Source organism: Bos grunniens, chromosome 11 (genome assembly GCF_055505025.1).
Source record: "Bos grunniens cultivar Pamir isolate PY7600 chromosome 11, Bosgru_T2T1.0, whole genome shotgun sequence".
Lineage (NCBI taxonomy): Eukaryota > Metazoa > Chordata > Mammalia > Artiodactyla > Bovidae > Bos > Bos grunniens.
The window spans coordinates 104,735,969-104,750,215 of NC_141175.1; the positions used below are offsets into that span (position 1 = coordinate 104,735,969).

General features: G+C 53.4%; 1 protein-coding gene across 2 annotated transcripts in view; it reads right to left on the bottom strand.

Annotated features, from left to right (window-relative positions):
* Positions 1–3,115: 3,115 nt before the first annotated feature.
* CNNM4 (cyclin and CBS domain divalent metal cation transport mediator 4) overlaps positions 3,116–14,247 on the bottom strand; it is a 37,113-nt gene continuing 25,981 nt past the window's right edge. The window contains exons 2-8 of one of the 2 annotated variants that reach the window (XM_086328126.1): positions 13,119–13,262; positions 12,749–12,883; positions 11,598–11,767; positions 11,278–11,371; positions 9,699–9,761; positions 6,185–6,366; positions 3,116–5,670 (exon numbers count right to left, since the gene is read on the bottom strand). In XM_086328126.1, the coding sequence (XP_086184252.1) occupies positions 5,473–5,670; positions 6,185–6,366; positions 9,699–9,761; positions 11,278–11,371; positions 11,598–11,767; positions 12,749–12,883; positions 13,119–13,262 (986 nt within the window). In that variant the 3' untranslated portion in view covers positions 3,116–5,472. The remainder of the gene's footprint in view (positions 5,671–6,184; positions 6,367–9,698; positions 9,762–11,277; positions 11,372–11,597; positions 11,768–12,748; positions 12,884–13,118; positions 13,263–14,247) is intronic. The other variant, XM_086328127.1, reaches the window with a different exon arrangement.

Genomic DNA, 14,247 nt, shown 5'->3' on the forward strand with positions numbered 1-14,247 from the left:
CTCGGCCTCCCGCGCAGCCTACCTCTCCGCCTCCGCCGGGCCAATCGTCGCCAGCCCTGGAGTCTTTTCAGCCAATAGGCGGCGGGCGGAGGCGGGCCCCAGGGTCGGACTAGGCTGCGCCGGGGAGTAAACAAGCGGCGGCGCGATCCCGGGGCGGGCTGGGGGCGTGGGGCTCTCGGCCCTGTGGGCCTGGGCCGCAGAACCCGGAGGACGCTGGGCGGCGAGCTGGCCCGCTCTCCGCGGGGATCTAGTTCCCTTCGGCCGTCCCCAGCGCCGGGAGGCCAGGCCCGTACTCTGGGAAGTCCCTGGCTCGGGAATTGGGCCGCCGAGAGGAGTGGCGCTCCTGAAATTGCAGATAGAGAATTTAACGAAGGGAGATGGTCCGTTTTCCCAGACACCAACGACCCAAATCTCGAAGAGGGCTAAAAGAACCGACGACCGGGCGTCGGAAGCTAAAGCTTATTGAAAGTATTCCTTGATCGCGCGCGACTCTGCTATGGGTCTGGGACGTGACACACACTCAGTCCCTCCTTAGATGAACTTGCACCCCTGCCAGAGAGAACGAAGTACCTAAACACACGAAATCACTGCCTCATTGGATCCTCGCAGCTACTTCGTTATTAATACACTTTACCAGAGAAAAGTGAACACTACTCGGGCACGGATGATGGGTTCCAAAGCGATCAGCCTAATACCCTGTCGCCATCCCAGCCACACTAGGAGTTGGCATCTCTGTCAGAAATTACTGTATCTGGTCACTTCACTTCTAGCAGAGCATCCTTGGGAAAATAATTCCTAACGACCAACAGGAACTATTCAAGAGGATCCTCCCCGGATTGTTGTTTTAGAAGACTGTATGGTGCTTGACATTATGGAATGTTCCTCAACCTGTTATATGTGAACTTTGCCTGGTTGGAAGGAAATAGACAAGCTAACAAGACTTCTCTATAAATGTCCCAACAAAATGATTTTTTTTGTATTTTCTACATTTTTATGTATTTTCAACTTTCCTAACATAAGTAGACTGATAAGACCATCCATATGCGTGTCATTTAAAATGGTCTTTGCAAGGACTGTATAGAAACACATATGTTGTCATAAAAATACTATTAAAAAGCTTAGGCACTGCGGTCACAATTAAGTGAAATATACTTGTGTGGAAGGTAATGTACAAAAATGAGTAAACCTGTGGTGAGTGACCAACATAAGTATTGTCTGAAAAATTCCAGAATAAGCTGCCAGCAGAAGCAATTATGACCTTTGACCCTTTCCACCGGACTGGCATGCCTCTTTTGAAAAAATAATAATAGATTCAGTCCCTTTGGTTCACACTTCTGTCTCTAAGTCCAGATAAAAATGCTGACACAGATAGAATGGACAACAGCTTGAAATGAGCCACATGCCTGAAAAGTTAACCAGCAAAGAACAGTTCCAGAGGCAAGGTGGGAAAAACGCCCAGTACATCTACACAGGGCTCTGACCTCTGACAAGTTACTTTTCCTCTGGTCTCAGACTCCCTTGGAAAACAACTCTGTAACTTATTTTGGCAGGGAAACCTTTGGATAGAACAATCAGATCACACTTGGAAAACACAAATGATGATTTAAACCATGAGACCCAAAGGATCCAGCACAGGGCAAACAAAGTTGCCCATGAATGACTTTCTATGAACAGCACAGGTCCCACACCACTTTACCAGCTTCTGTCTTCCTTGGCTCTGCACCATTCTTTGGTCCATTATCACAGCATCGGTGGAGACACTTGTCACCAGACTTTCAGGTCCCCCATGGGTGATTTTCCTTTCTGGCCATTCAGCTCAAGACATTTCCATGTTTTATCGAAATATTCATTCTTGAGTTTTAAACCCAAAACTATCGTGTGTGACCCCTGACTCCTCCTCCTCTCTCAAGTCTATATTCGTCACTTCCTCCAGCCAGTTTTCCTCGACCATCTCTACTAGGTTCAGTCAAGGTTATAGGAGTAGCGTGCTCCCCTCCAATAAAATCCGGTGCTTACCTTCTGGTAAGGCCCATTCATTCATTCATTCAACAAGTATTTCCTGCATCCGGTGCCTGCAGTGCACTGGGACTGCCAGTTGAAATAACAAATACCCTGACCTGTTGGAGCTTAAGCTCTAGTGTGAGGACAACAAAAAATACACAAATCCTTATTTTAATACCTGGCAGTTAAGTTCTACAGAGAAAAAAACAAGGCAAGATGAGGAGACGGACAGAGGGATGGGGGCCAAACTCTTTTGAGTGGTCTGATGGGGGAAGGCTTCTTCAAGGAGGTAGCATTTGAACAGAGGCTTAGATGAAGCAAGGGGTGAGCCTCACACAGATCTGGGAGAATGTTCCAGGTGGAGAAGATAGCCTGAAGGGTTGGTGGCATGTGGCATGTAGCAGAGGCTGAAATGTGTGTGGGGCAGATGGATGAAAGAAATTTATTCTTGCCCACCTATACACAGGACTCTGCCTTTGTTATTCCTTTTATCTGAAATGTTCTCTTTCCTTTCTGTCTACCCAATGCCTAACGTTCCCCCCAGTTCCCCTCTAAAGCAGGGTTCCTTGAGCCCCTGGCCTGGGTGCACTCGGTTACCCACCGGCTAGGCACCTGGGGGGCACTGTGGGCGTCTTCCCGATTGAAGCCTCCGGAGTGGATGCTGGGAGGTCCCTTCTAGGTGGGCTCTCCGGGGGTGGGCACTCCAACTTGGAGACCACAACCAGCCTCCAAGTCTGGACCGAGAGGCAACTGCTGTTTTTAGACGATGCGATCATAGTTTAAATGAAGCACCTTTCTCCTTTAGCCCCTAGAGGAGAGAGGAGGGGCAGTTTGTCCATTCCAGCTGTCCTTGGTCCTCTGGTTTCCATTTTACTGGATTCGTAACGGTGGCAGTTGAGCACACTTGCCGTACCGGTCTAGCAGCAGCTGGCACTCTCTAGCTCCTGTGACAACAGCCTTGATTATGTTTTGTATGTTACATGTCCGTTTCATTAATTTTAGTGCTAAACAATCCCAGGATGCTTAACTCTTGCCCTGTCATAGCTAAGCACAGCCACTTCGAGCTCTGCGACAAGTCCGGAGCTCAGACAGGCCAACTGCAGGCTCACCAAGATTTATCCATATTTCATTTTTTTATTACCAATCAAAAATAAATTCCATATATCGTTTAGCAAATATTATCATTGTTTTGTGACAAAAGACACAAGAGTCATAACAACAAAACTCCCCGAGAGTCAAAACTCATAACAATGCCAAAATAAATCACAAAAATATACAAATTAAAATCTTATGCAAAATAAATACGAGTTATTTGCTACGGTGGCTGTGACTCGCCTACCCACATGGAGGCCTGCTGTTTGCGGAGGTCCCCCTTCCATGGGAAGACACGCAAGGCTGGGCCAGGTCCAGGGTACAGCTCAGCCCAGGAACCAGAGGCTGGAATAGGAAATGAGAAATTGCACTGGGAAGAGGAAGTCATCGGACCAGTAATATTTGGAAATAACCATGACCCTCTGCTGAAAGTGATTATAAATGGGGACAGGGAGAGGTGGGGAGGAAGGACCGTCTCTTGAGAGCATCTGTGTGTGCACAGAGGTAGCCGTGGAAGTGTGTGTACCTGCTCCATGGACTTCACACACAAACACTAGGTTCGGGCAGTGGGTGGGCTCAGGCAGCACTCAGGCCCCAGGAAAACCGCACTGCAAGCCCCCATGTGGACGCGAAGAGCAAGCTGCTCCTGGAGAAAACTAAGGGGTTTCCCTGAACAGGGCACGAAGGTCTGGTGTCTTCCTTATGGCTGAGAACCCATAGGTGTCACCACCTTCTCTCCAGACTTGTAGGAATCACTTCTGTCACTGGGAAGGTCTGTTAAGCTGACCAGTATACTTGGTGCGAGGCATTTTCTGGTCATTGCCAACAGCGCACTTGGGGTTCCAGGTCTCACGGGTTGAGGAAAGAAGTGAATAAATAATATGTGGGAAAGCCTGTCGAGGCTCCCTCGTCTGTTCCAGGCCCCCCAGCAAGTGTTCCACCCAACCAAAGGGTCAAAGTGGACTTTGGTCCCACAGCCTCCCCGTCAGTGGGAAGCCTACTGCTCAGGGAGATGGTGCAGGACTGCAGATGGGGCTGGGGCACTCAGGGTGCAGTACCACAGGCTTCAGCAAAGACTGGGATGACAGCTCACACTAGGATCTCACACGTGTGTAGGACAGGGCTGCTGGCTGGGTGCCTTCTAGGTGGAAACCTCCTTTCCCGGGTTCTTTAAGTGCATGAACAAGGTCAGGTGAGCCTCAGCCACAGAGGAAAGGCCATGAAGAACCCACTTGGGTTGGCTTCCTACACATCCTCCTGACCTCAATCCCCAAGAGACACTGGGGTTTGGAATTAGAAGCAGGGAGTCTGAAAAGAAGGGCTTTGTAGGTCAGTAACGAGACTTGACTTTGGCTATGGGGTGGGAGGGGGATAAACTGATTGCTAACAATGTAGATGCTCATGACCAAGTTCCCTCCTGGCCCCGAAAAGAGCATCACAGGTAAGCCCCTCTAACACAGACACTCTCCCCACCTGGGGAAAACCTTTGGTGAAACTGAGGGCAGGGCCTGGGGAGCAGTCTGATTAGCAGTCTTAAAGGTGTGAGACCCTGCCCTAACACTTGGAGTCAGCCCCACGACAAGGGGAGAGCTGTCCAAAGGGGTGGATGTGAGGCAGATCGCAGGGACAGGGCTGAGAGTCCTCGGCCCAGCCCAACTCACCAGGAGACCCCATCAGCAGAGTTCTAGGAGGTTCCTGGGTCCAGCGATTAACAGGAGGAGGCGTGCTCCTCTCCACAGTTGGAGTATCACCTCCCTGACCACGGTTCCCAGAAAAATCCCTTGGCCTCGGTGACGACAGGTGAGCCTCAGCATGCGTCCAGGCAGTTGTTCTCAGCGCTATTTGGTTCTTTGCTTCCTGGGAAGAACTGTCTTCTCTCCCAAGAAGAAATCTTCCTCCAGGAGGCCATGGCGGTGCCATCTCTGGAGGGCGTGGAAGAGGAGCAGGGAGAAGTGGCTCCCTGAATCAGGGATGCAGCCAGGAGGTCACAACTGGGAGCACATTATGGCTATTGCTTCCCGGGGTGAGAAACCCTACCCCTTTTAAAGTTTTTGTGGGAAAAAAAATTGCTTTTAAATAAAGTTCCTTAACCCTGTCTTCCCTTCCCCCTATGATATTTAAAAAGAGGTGCAATGAGCTGAATTTAGAAGCGCTCCTGGTCGTCGGTATACTGCCCTGCAGTCCAGGGCTGTGCAGCTGCCACCTCCAAGCTGTTCAGAGGTCCCTGTCAGAGACCAGATCCCCCTCAGGCAGGGGACCCTCTGGCTGCTCAGTCAGACAGGGTAACTGTACCCCTTCCTGCCTAACAGGCTCCCTGTCTTCTTGTGGGCCCACTGGGGAGGCCCCCGCGGGGCTGGCGGGGGACCCCGGGCCCTCCTGTCAGATGGCGCTCTCGTGAGACGTTCTGTGCAGCAAGGAGTTGCGCTCATTCAGCAGGTTCGTGGTCTCATCCATCGGCGGCGCCTCGGCCTTGTCAGCTGAGTTCTCGGTGCAGATGGCACACCCGTCCAGGGGGAACTGGGGGCAGTTCTCCATGCGTGAGGCCAGTAGCCCGTTCTGGTACTGTTGCCGGGTGATCTGCAGGGGGGTGGGCAGGGGTGGTCACTGAGAGCAGGGTTGGGGGGCCAGGGAAACGTGGCTGGGATGGAAGCTGAGTCCAGGAAAGAGGGCATGACCCAGGGCAGAGGGTATCAGAAGCCCCCTCCCGACCACAGAGTGAGAAACTAGAGTAGGAAGGACACACATCCCAGGTCCGGGCCCGCCATGCTGGGTGCGTGTGCTGTGTGCTAAGTCGCTTCAGTCGTGTCCGACTGTTTGCGACCCCATGGACTGTAGCCGGCCAGGCTCCTCTGTCCATGGGATTCTCCAGGCAAGAATACTGGAGTGGGTTGCCACGCCCTCCTCCAGGGGATCTTCCCAACCCAGGGATGGAACCCAGGTCTCTTGTGTTTCGGGCACTGGCAGGGGGTTCTTTACCACTAGCCATACCTGGGAAGCTATCCATGCTGGGTGCGGTGGATCAAAGAAGCTGCCAGTGGCCTGGAGGCAGAAGAGGGGCTGCCCCAGGCAGAGGGCTATGGGGAGTGCTCACCTTAATGTACTGGAGGTCCATGAGTGCCCGCACGCTGAAGTCAGAGATGTACTGGCCCAGGATCGAGCTGCCAAACTGGTTGCTGCTGCCTGCCAAGGGCACGGTGCTCGCCGTCTCTGAGCGGTCTGGGTAGCTGAGGGAGGCCGAGCGGCTGAGGGCCGTGGGGTGCGATGGGGAGCGGTCTGTGGCGGGACAGAGACTGTGAGGCCAGCGGCCAGCCTGGCGCCCCGCACAGCCTCCTGTCCAACTGCGTCCCTCAGACGCCAGGGCAGTGGAGCCCTCACTGGAAATGGGAAGGAGTTCTTGGGTGCAAACAAAGCCCTTACTGCAAGGTCTGACTTCATCAGAGCAAACGAGTTAGTTTGTTTAGAAGTGTTGTGCAGTAAGTATCCAAAAGTCTACCCGAACAGAGAACAAAACAGAAAACAAAAACCTGAGACGCAGAAAGTCTATGTCTACAGAAGCTCTCATTTCCCGGACAGCTAACGAGGCAGGGGCAGCACAAAGATGGCCCGAGTGTGGCAGATAACATCTCAATGACCACTTCTGTCAAGGGATGTAAACTGCACACTTTTAAACTATATGAAGATGAAGAACCTACAGTTTGCACTCTTTCACCATACATACAGACACCCCCAACGTGACATCCTGTTCATATCTCAAAATGCTTGTAAGAGCTCAAAAGTGTGTTCCATGAGACTTGTGTGTGGAACAGTCCTGCCTGTGTCTGCTGAGCCCAGCCAGTCTGGCAGGGGGATGGAGGCAGCAGACTCTTCTCACAGGAACCTGGAGGCCCCAGAGCTCCAGCTTCCCACGCTGGGGTGTCTGGAGACTGGTCCCAGTCTCCGTCCCAGGAGGCAGAGCCCTGGGGTAGCTATAGCAGTGCCTCTTCCCATCACTAGGGGCAGAACAGGCTTCACTCAGCTGATAGTAACCAGGAAAGGGGAATGACTCAACTTCCAACGAGGAAGGAACCAGCTCCTTATTTTGCAAAAGGAAGGGCACACACATTATTGTACCTCATTAGCTCATATTTTGGGGGAACATTCAGAGAACAATGAAATCCAGAAGTTAATTGTGAAGGCATGCTGGCTTGTTTTAAACAAACAGGTAGTGCACTAAGCTGATCTGCTGAGTTAACTACTACCTTACTAATGACTCAGTTAACTATTCTAACAAACAGCCCAGTGAAAAAAGCAACCACTGAGTCTGGGTGACTGACTGAACCAAATGAGACTGAATTCAGTAATACTCCACATCTGAATGCATTCATAAAACCAGGAACACACAGTCTGGTTATTCTATGACGGGTAGCATACAGCAGCAGTCCCCGGCCTTTTTGGCACCAGGGGCCAGTTCCATGCAAAACAAGTTTTCCGTGGACCGGGGTGAGGGGGGATGGTTTTGGGGCAATTTGAGCACATGACATTTCTTGTGCACTTTATTTCTATTATTACTACATCGGCTCCACCTCAGATTATCAGGCATTAGATCCCGGAGGTTGGGGACCCCTGGTATATAAACACTAGAGAACCACGTGCATCTATCACTCATTCAAACCTAAGTAACACCTGGAAGTTCAATATTTCTTACTGTTTAACATTAATTATTGGGATGACAGAATGCTTTTAATTAATGCTTATTAGCACTCCAGAGACAGGAAGTGAATTTAAACCAACATACATTAGTCACATGGTGTGTTAAAACAGAGGTCCTAGAAATTTAAAAAATATGAAGGTTTGTTTCTGAATAATGAAATTATGATACTTAATTTTCTTAGGATTTTTCCTACTTTTCTAATTTTCTAAATAAGCTATGTTACTATTAAAACAAACCCAAAAATGTAACAAAAAAGAAAACCACAGTAATTTTGACTTGGTAATTCCATTTCTTTAAAAAATATTCCAAGGACATATCTTAAATACAGAAGAAGTTTTTCCATAAAGAGGTCATATCATGCCATTATTTAGAATACAGACCCCCATGAACATGCATAAGGGGAAGTAACAAACGAAGGCATCTCTGCTTAGTGAGACCCTGCATAGCTCTAACTAGAAAGCTTATGGAAAAGTGTCTCGGTTCCCATATCAGGTAAAGACATTAGGATTCAAGCCATGTGTGTGTCAACCGCGCCATCTATGAGACAGGAGCAAGTGCAAGAGAGGAGAGGGAGGCTGAGGGGCTGGCCAGTGAAGGCCAACACGGTCCACTCTGTTCTCATCAGGCAGCCTCCTGCTCAAAGGCCACTCGTCACAGCCAAAAGTTGGCTGCGTCTGAATGGGACCAGTGACTGCTAAGTCATCCTTCTACTTTTTTAAGAGAATTCGTTTGTTTTTTTTAAGTGTGCTTTCGTATATTTAGGAAGGAAAGTAGCCCAACTGTATGAACATCAATGGGAAACAGGAGCCTGAAGCGATAGGTTTCTAGGACGGCCAGGGTCCCGGAAGCTGCTTTAAGCTATGCACTGAAACGAGCTCAGAGACACTCGCCATGCTCCTCACCCCCGGGCTCAGCAGCCCAGGCCACGGGTCTGCCATCAGGACCTCTGCTGCCCCAGTGTACATGGGATACGGGGATCCCATGAACTGAATGATGCTGGGGCCAACACGGTTCCCGCTGACCCTGGTTCAGCGCTCAGGAGTGTGACCTGTGGAAGGCCGGAAACAGCACAGGCCTTTGGCCTTTGCCCGAATACTTCCTGGTTTGACTATAATAGAGAAAGTACAAGTAGTAATTGAGCTCTAGCTAAACATTTTATATCAATTCTCTTGCCTACTGTGGCCAACAATTCTTAAGAAGTGGGCATATGTCTTGTTCCCGTTTCACAGGAGGAAATCAATACTCAGAGACGGTCAGTCAGCTACCAGAACCATTCAGCCAGTCTTGGCGGAGACGCCACTCAACTAGGGCAGTTTGAATGGCCGCACTTCTAACTCCCAGAGGCTGCCTCCCCATGGCTGGTGGACACCATTTCAGCCACAGAATAAAAAAGCAAAGCTTGTGAGGAAAGGTGGGAAGTTTTTTTTAGAGAAAGTTGCATGTGTGTGTGCTCAGTCACTTCAGTCATGTCTGACTCTTTGCAACCCTATGGACTGTAGCCCACCAGGCTCCTCGGTCCTTGGGACTCTCCAGGCAAGAATACTGAGAGGTGACAAGTCATCCTGCTGAAGTCTGTGTGGCCCTGAGCAGCAGGGCTCACCTGGCCTGGCCAGGAACAGCCTTTCACTCCCAGCCTGTCACCTGCGGGTGTATGTAGGTATGCACGAGTCTTCTCAAAGACTGAAGGGCCTTCGGGAAAATGCTTCCAGGACCTGGGCCAAGGGACACAGTAACACAGAACCCCAGGTCAAGCAGAACCAACGCTTGTCAGGCTGGCCCACACATGTGAACAGGTGGGGTGCTGGGAGGAGGGGCAGAGGTGGCCCCACTGCCTGCTGGGAGAGGTTAATGCAGCAGCAGGATGCAGGCTCAGGCGACAGGAGGCAGTGCAAATTTTCTAGCCATGCCTTGTTACCTGAGAGCCAGGAGAGCAGGGAGTTCCGCTTGCCAGGCGGACACCCAACCAGGGTGGAAGGTACTGGAGCAAAAGAGGAGAAGGTCAGTGATGGGTGGGGTGGACACAGAGCCACAGGAGAAGCAGACCTGCTGGGGCCAGGCTGCCTTGAGCAGAGATGGGGCACTGGCTCTGATGGGGAGGGTGCTCAGAGCCCACTAATGAGCCCTGATCAGAGAAAGGTGGAGGCTGGCGGAGTGAGCCCAGAGTTCTCACAGTGAACACAGAGCCCCCAGAAGTCATCTCCCCTCCCTTCCGGCCACTGCAAGTGGAAAGCAGGGGCCTCCAGGTCAAGACAGGGCCCAGGCCCCCAACCCGGCTCTGAGGCATCGCTGCAGAGAAAGAGAGCTTAGAGGAACATCCTGTGATGGTGTGCCCTGCTTTAGAAGTCTTCCCCAAGCTAGATGGTAAGAGGTCCTCCTGGGAGGGGCAGAGACGTCCTCCCCAGGCCTGGGGCACCTGGGCAGGGGCACCTGTTCCCAAACCCGGCTCTGGAGCCTTGTTTCCCATCCCCCTCCCTACAGGTGCCTGCTCATGCCGGTAGATGAGCCGAACTGTGTCAGAACGCATGTGTGCCCGGCCGCCCACACGGGGGTTGTCTTTGTCAAAGGAGAGCAGCAGGCATAGCGTTGAGGCGCCCCTCCCACTACCACGCACCGCTCAGCACCAAAGCAGACATCCCCTCTCCAGCCTGCAGAACCCGCGGCTGCTCTCAAGGCTTGGAGGCATCACACCACTAGCGAGATGCCAAGTTGGGTGACACGTGGGCCTTGTCTGCAGGGCGCCCACTCCAGCCACAAGGCCCCTCTGGTAACAGGAGCCTGAGCCACCTAACACTGGGGAAGCAAAGGGCACTGGGGTGGCAAGAGAGGTCTTCTCAGAGGCTGCCCAGTCCTTTCTCTGTCCCCGAGCTCCTTTACTCCATTAGAACTGACTCTTAACCAAGAGGCGGTGGCTCAGCCCCTTTACTGCATGGCCAACAGGCCCTGGCCTGGCCCCCGACCAAAGGCGCCTCGGATTCCTCACCCCATCCGACTCCCCTGGCCCAGTCTTCACTAGTGAGGCCACACAGCCTCCTTCCACCTGCCTCTCTCTCAACTGTTCTCCACCGTCATGGCCACGGTGGCCTGCCTGCCCAGCTCGCCCATTCTGCTGGTGTAGGTCCCCCTGCTCACAGGCCACTAACGGCCTCCTGCTTTGTATCATGAGCGAACGCCATCGACTTCCTGGGCCTCCCTGACACACACCCACCAGCTCCCTTGTCTCCTCCAGGCTGGTCTCACCATCTCAGAACGCACTCTCAACTCCCCTCCAGGCTCTGCTCAGAATCCCCTTCCCATCTCCTCCCTCCACCCTCAGACCCCTGTCCCCATGGGCAAATCATTTCTCCAGCCTACCTCCTCAAAGCCCGGGCCCTCACTGGCCTCCCCTCCCTGAAGGCACCTGGGCTATGAGCCTGTAGACGGCCCCAGGTTCCGGGGGAGCAGCCTGCCCATATCCCGACCCCTCCAGGCATGCTGGGGGTGGCCCAACAACTCACCAGGGGCCGAGGACAGGGCCATGGTCCCATAGTAGGAGAAGGCACCCGTCTCAAACTTCATGTTCTCCTTCCCGGCCTCTACCTCCACCTTCCCCTGAAAGAGCAAGGGTCATGGTCACAGACTGAGAGGAGAACACCACCAGGGAGAAAAGCCTGAGGCGCAAGGGAGGAGCGAGGCGTGAGTGGGCGCAGACCCAGCGGAGGCGCTGAGACCGGGAGACAGCGAGGAGGCCAAGGGGGGCCTCGGGAGGAGGATGGGCAGTGGGGGGTGGGCAGAGGGCAGGCGAGGGGGCAGCACAGGCACGGGGGGGCAGACCCACCTGCAAGATGAGGATGAAGTAGTCGGCCGGCTTGTTGCGAGTGTACAGGTAATGACGGATGTAGTACTTGTTGTGCTCGTCAAACTTGAGCTCCTGGATGACGTCTGGGTACTTGAGCAGCCGCAGCAGGATCTTCTCTGATACCAGAGAGGGGCTGAACTGGGGGACCTCTGAGGGAGGAGAGAGGAGAGTTTCACAGGCCAGGCGGCACCTGGGGCTCGGTCACATCTGCACTGGACAGCTCCTCGTCGCCTGGCCCTGCCTCCCTGGGGCGGGCAGGGGTGCAGCCTCGGCTCCGGCCTCAGTAGACATGAAGCTGTCTGCCTGCTGTAACCATGGCTCCCGCACTAATAGAACACGACCTCGGACGCGTTCCTTCACCTGAGTCTGAGGTTCTTCATCTGTAAAATGGGGATCTAAAACGTCATGGGGTCACTGCTTGCTGAAATGGGATAACAGACGTAAGACACTGAGCCACGCGCCTGCCGTGTGGGAAGTGCCTGGGACACGTGACTAGTGCTATTGTCAGAGTCCACAGCATCCGTATCCTGGCAGAGAAATCACAGGATCACAGCTTCAGCAAGTGAGGGCGGGAAGGAAGTCAAGAGTGAGGGGAGAGGACAGGGCAGGCAGGCATGCTCCCATTTAATCACCGAGGTCTCCAAGGGAGCTATGAATCAGGGGTGAGAAGAGAGAAAAATGACTGACTGGGAGGTCAGGTCCCGTGGGACCCGGCAGATGCAGGCGGAGGGGAGGTGGAGAGATGAGAACAGAGCAGGATCCAGGGGCTTGGAGAGGATGAGCGGGCAGGGCTGCAGGTACACCCACCGGGAGGCGGCATGTGGAAGGGCCTTCTCCCTCCTCAATGGGGAACCTGGTGCCCACCTCCCATCCTCCCAGCACAAAACTTCCAAAACAAACCCGGACGCTTCCTGGAAGTTTGCAGCAGCAACTCATTAACAGGGAAAATAAACTGCAGGGATTGTCAGGGGTGGGGGCGGATGCAGGGACAACACCCCGCCCCCTTCCAGAGGCAGGCAAGCTTGCCCGGGCCCTTCATCTGCCACAGCCCTCTGGGGAGGAGAAGCCAGGATGTCTCCCTCCATGGCTATGTTCTGCCCCTACCCGAAGGGCCCCCCTCTTGCTCTTACCTGTGGACAGGAAGCGATGAGCAGCCAGAAGTAGCTGAGGTGAAATTTTCACCTTGAGTTCATTGTCAGCATCTTTGAAGGCTGAGAAGTCGCGCTTGTTCTTCTCAGAGACCCGTTTCCGGCTTCGGTTGTCAGCTGCAAGAGAGAATCTGAAACTGAGGCCAGCGTCCTGCAAGGACTCGGGAACAGACTAGAGCCCACCCGCCGGCTCCCAGCTGAGCGGGGCCTCTTTCCACCAGAAGCAGCAGCAGCAGCATCTGGACCGAGACACGAAGGCCGGGAGGAAGCATGGCCCTGCCTCACACTTGGCCTTCCCACCCCAGGACAGCAGGGGTCCATCTGAGCGAGCCAGGTGGGGCAGGGAACTCACTGTACATATCAGACTCGTCCAGGATCTCGGACTTGATGATCTCCTCGATGACGTCCTCCAGGGTGACCAGGCCCAGCACCTCGTAGAAGGGGTCACCTTCGCCCTCGTTGTTCACCTTCTGCACGATGGCCAGGTGGGACTTCCCTGAGGAGAAAATGTAATGAGTTGGAGGAGCAGAGAGACTATTCCTGAGACTCCTCGAGCAAAATATTAACACATTTGGGGTCACGAGTCCTGAAGCTGTTGCTGGAAACGGATATTGCTTTTAAAGAAAGGGAAACCAAAAATATCTTTTAATTTAGGACCATGTGTTTAAATAGAATGAAGACAGCAAGTCCCTGCTTGGTGTGGTGTATCAGGGGCTCCTGGAAGGGGAGACCCCACCCTGACAACCTGCAGACACAGACAGCATCTGTCAGAGCCCTGTGTGCGCCGGGGGACACGGGGCTCCCCGGGGGGCCTCCAGGGCCACCCACATTCCTTCAGTGCCCCTTGGCAAAACGCCTCTTCGTGTACCCAGGAGCCATGATCCTGCCCAAGGCAAGGCTCTCAGTTCCCAAAGCCATTAACAAATTAGCCCAGGCTATAATTAGGCCAGGCGGGTACTATAATTAGAGGAGGGCCACCCTTGAACCCAAAACAAGAGAAAGTTAGGAGGCAGAGGGTGGGGTGGAAGGACCCCCCACAAAGCCGGGTGGAGGGGCAAGGCTCCCCAGGCCTTCTGGGGCCCCCCGCGTCTCGCAGGTCCTGAGCCCCGGCAAGTGACAATGGCAGGGCCTAGCCCGCACTCTGGGTTGAAAGGGACTGTGTGCCCCCCACACAGGGACACGGGTCTGGAAGGGCCTAAGGGGAAAAGAGCCGGAGGGCAGTGAAGGTCAAGTCAGGCCTGCCGCTCAGCTTCCCCTTCATGACCCTATCGTAGCCGTGACTCTGCACCATGTCCCTGGAGGAGGTTCTCCAGGTCTCCAGGGTCCCTGGGAAGCCCAGCCCCAGGACGCATCTTCACAACTCCCACGGGCCTTGGAGGGGGAACAGAGAAGTGCCACTTCCTGTGACTGGCATTTTATAAAATAAAGCCAAAAATCACAGAGTATACCACATGTGATGGGGGAAGTATTGCCCCTTCTAT